At 20.5% G+C, this 805-nt stretch overlaps 1 protein-coding gene across 1 annotated transcript; it reads right to left on the bottom strand.

Moving 5' to 3' along the window:
* Positions 1-371: 371 nt before the first annotated feature.
* LOAG_16130 (hypothetical protein) lies at positions 372-527 on the bottom strand (the record flags this gene model as incomplete). The annotated part of the gene is made up of 1 exon (XM_003151617.2): positions 372-527. A coding segment is annotated over one exon (156 nt), but the record flags the coding sequence as incomplete, so codon positions are not given.
* Positions 528-805: the final 278 nt, after the last annotated feature.

The raw sequence follows: 805 nt of genomic DNA, 5'->3' as shown, positions 1-805 counted from the left end.
TTAAATCGATCAAAGGAATAGCCTATGGTCAAGTAAATAGATTAAAGGAATAGTTTAAGATTAAGCAAGTAACAATCAATAGTTGCCTAAAATTATGCAAATTTATATGAAATTTAAACTAAAGAATATAAATAAAAATATGAAATACATATTATGTTGAAATAAAACAATGTAAAAATTATATAGTAAAAAGTAAAATATTTTACAAAACTAATTGCGATATTTACAAATATTTCTGTATGTATACATGTTTAAAGTTTCTAGATTGATTGTTTGATAAGAATACTGATAATAGTCCATTTTGTTCATTGATATGATAAGATGACTAATCAATCATTATCTTGTTCATAATCTGCTTCAGTATCAATAACAGGAGCTGTGATATCTTGTATTTTATTCATAACAGCATCATATGTGTTGCAAAATTCTTGATATGGATGATATTCAATTTCATCGCAAAAAGTTGATTGTTGTGGCCAACCATCTCGTATTGTTTTCACACTTCGACCACAATAATTTCTACGCATATTCCTACTATCGAATATATTTATTACACATCACACTTTCTTATCACCTATTTTTAATCACAAAAGATATGAAAATTATTTTAAATAATCCTAACAAGTTTAATTACTATTTTTTAATTTGATACAAATATTTGTTTGTAGCTATTATTATTATTATTATCACTATTATTATTATTATTATTATTATTATTATTATTATTATTATTATTATTATTATTATTATTATTATTATTATTATTATTATTATTATTATTATTATTATTATTATTATTATTATT

The sequence above is a fragment of the Loa loa genome (genome assembly GCF_000183805.2).
Source record: "Loa loa unplaced genomic scaffold supercont3.4216, whole genome shotgun sequence".
Taxonomy (NCBI): Eukaryota; Metazoa; Nematoda; class Chromadorea; order Rhabditida; family Onchocercidae; genus Loa; species Loa loa.
This window is presented reverse-complemented; position numbering and strand designations above follow the sequence as displayed.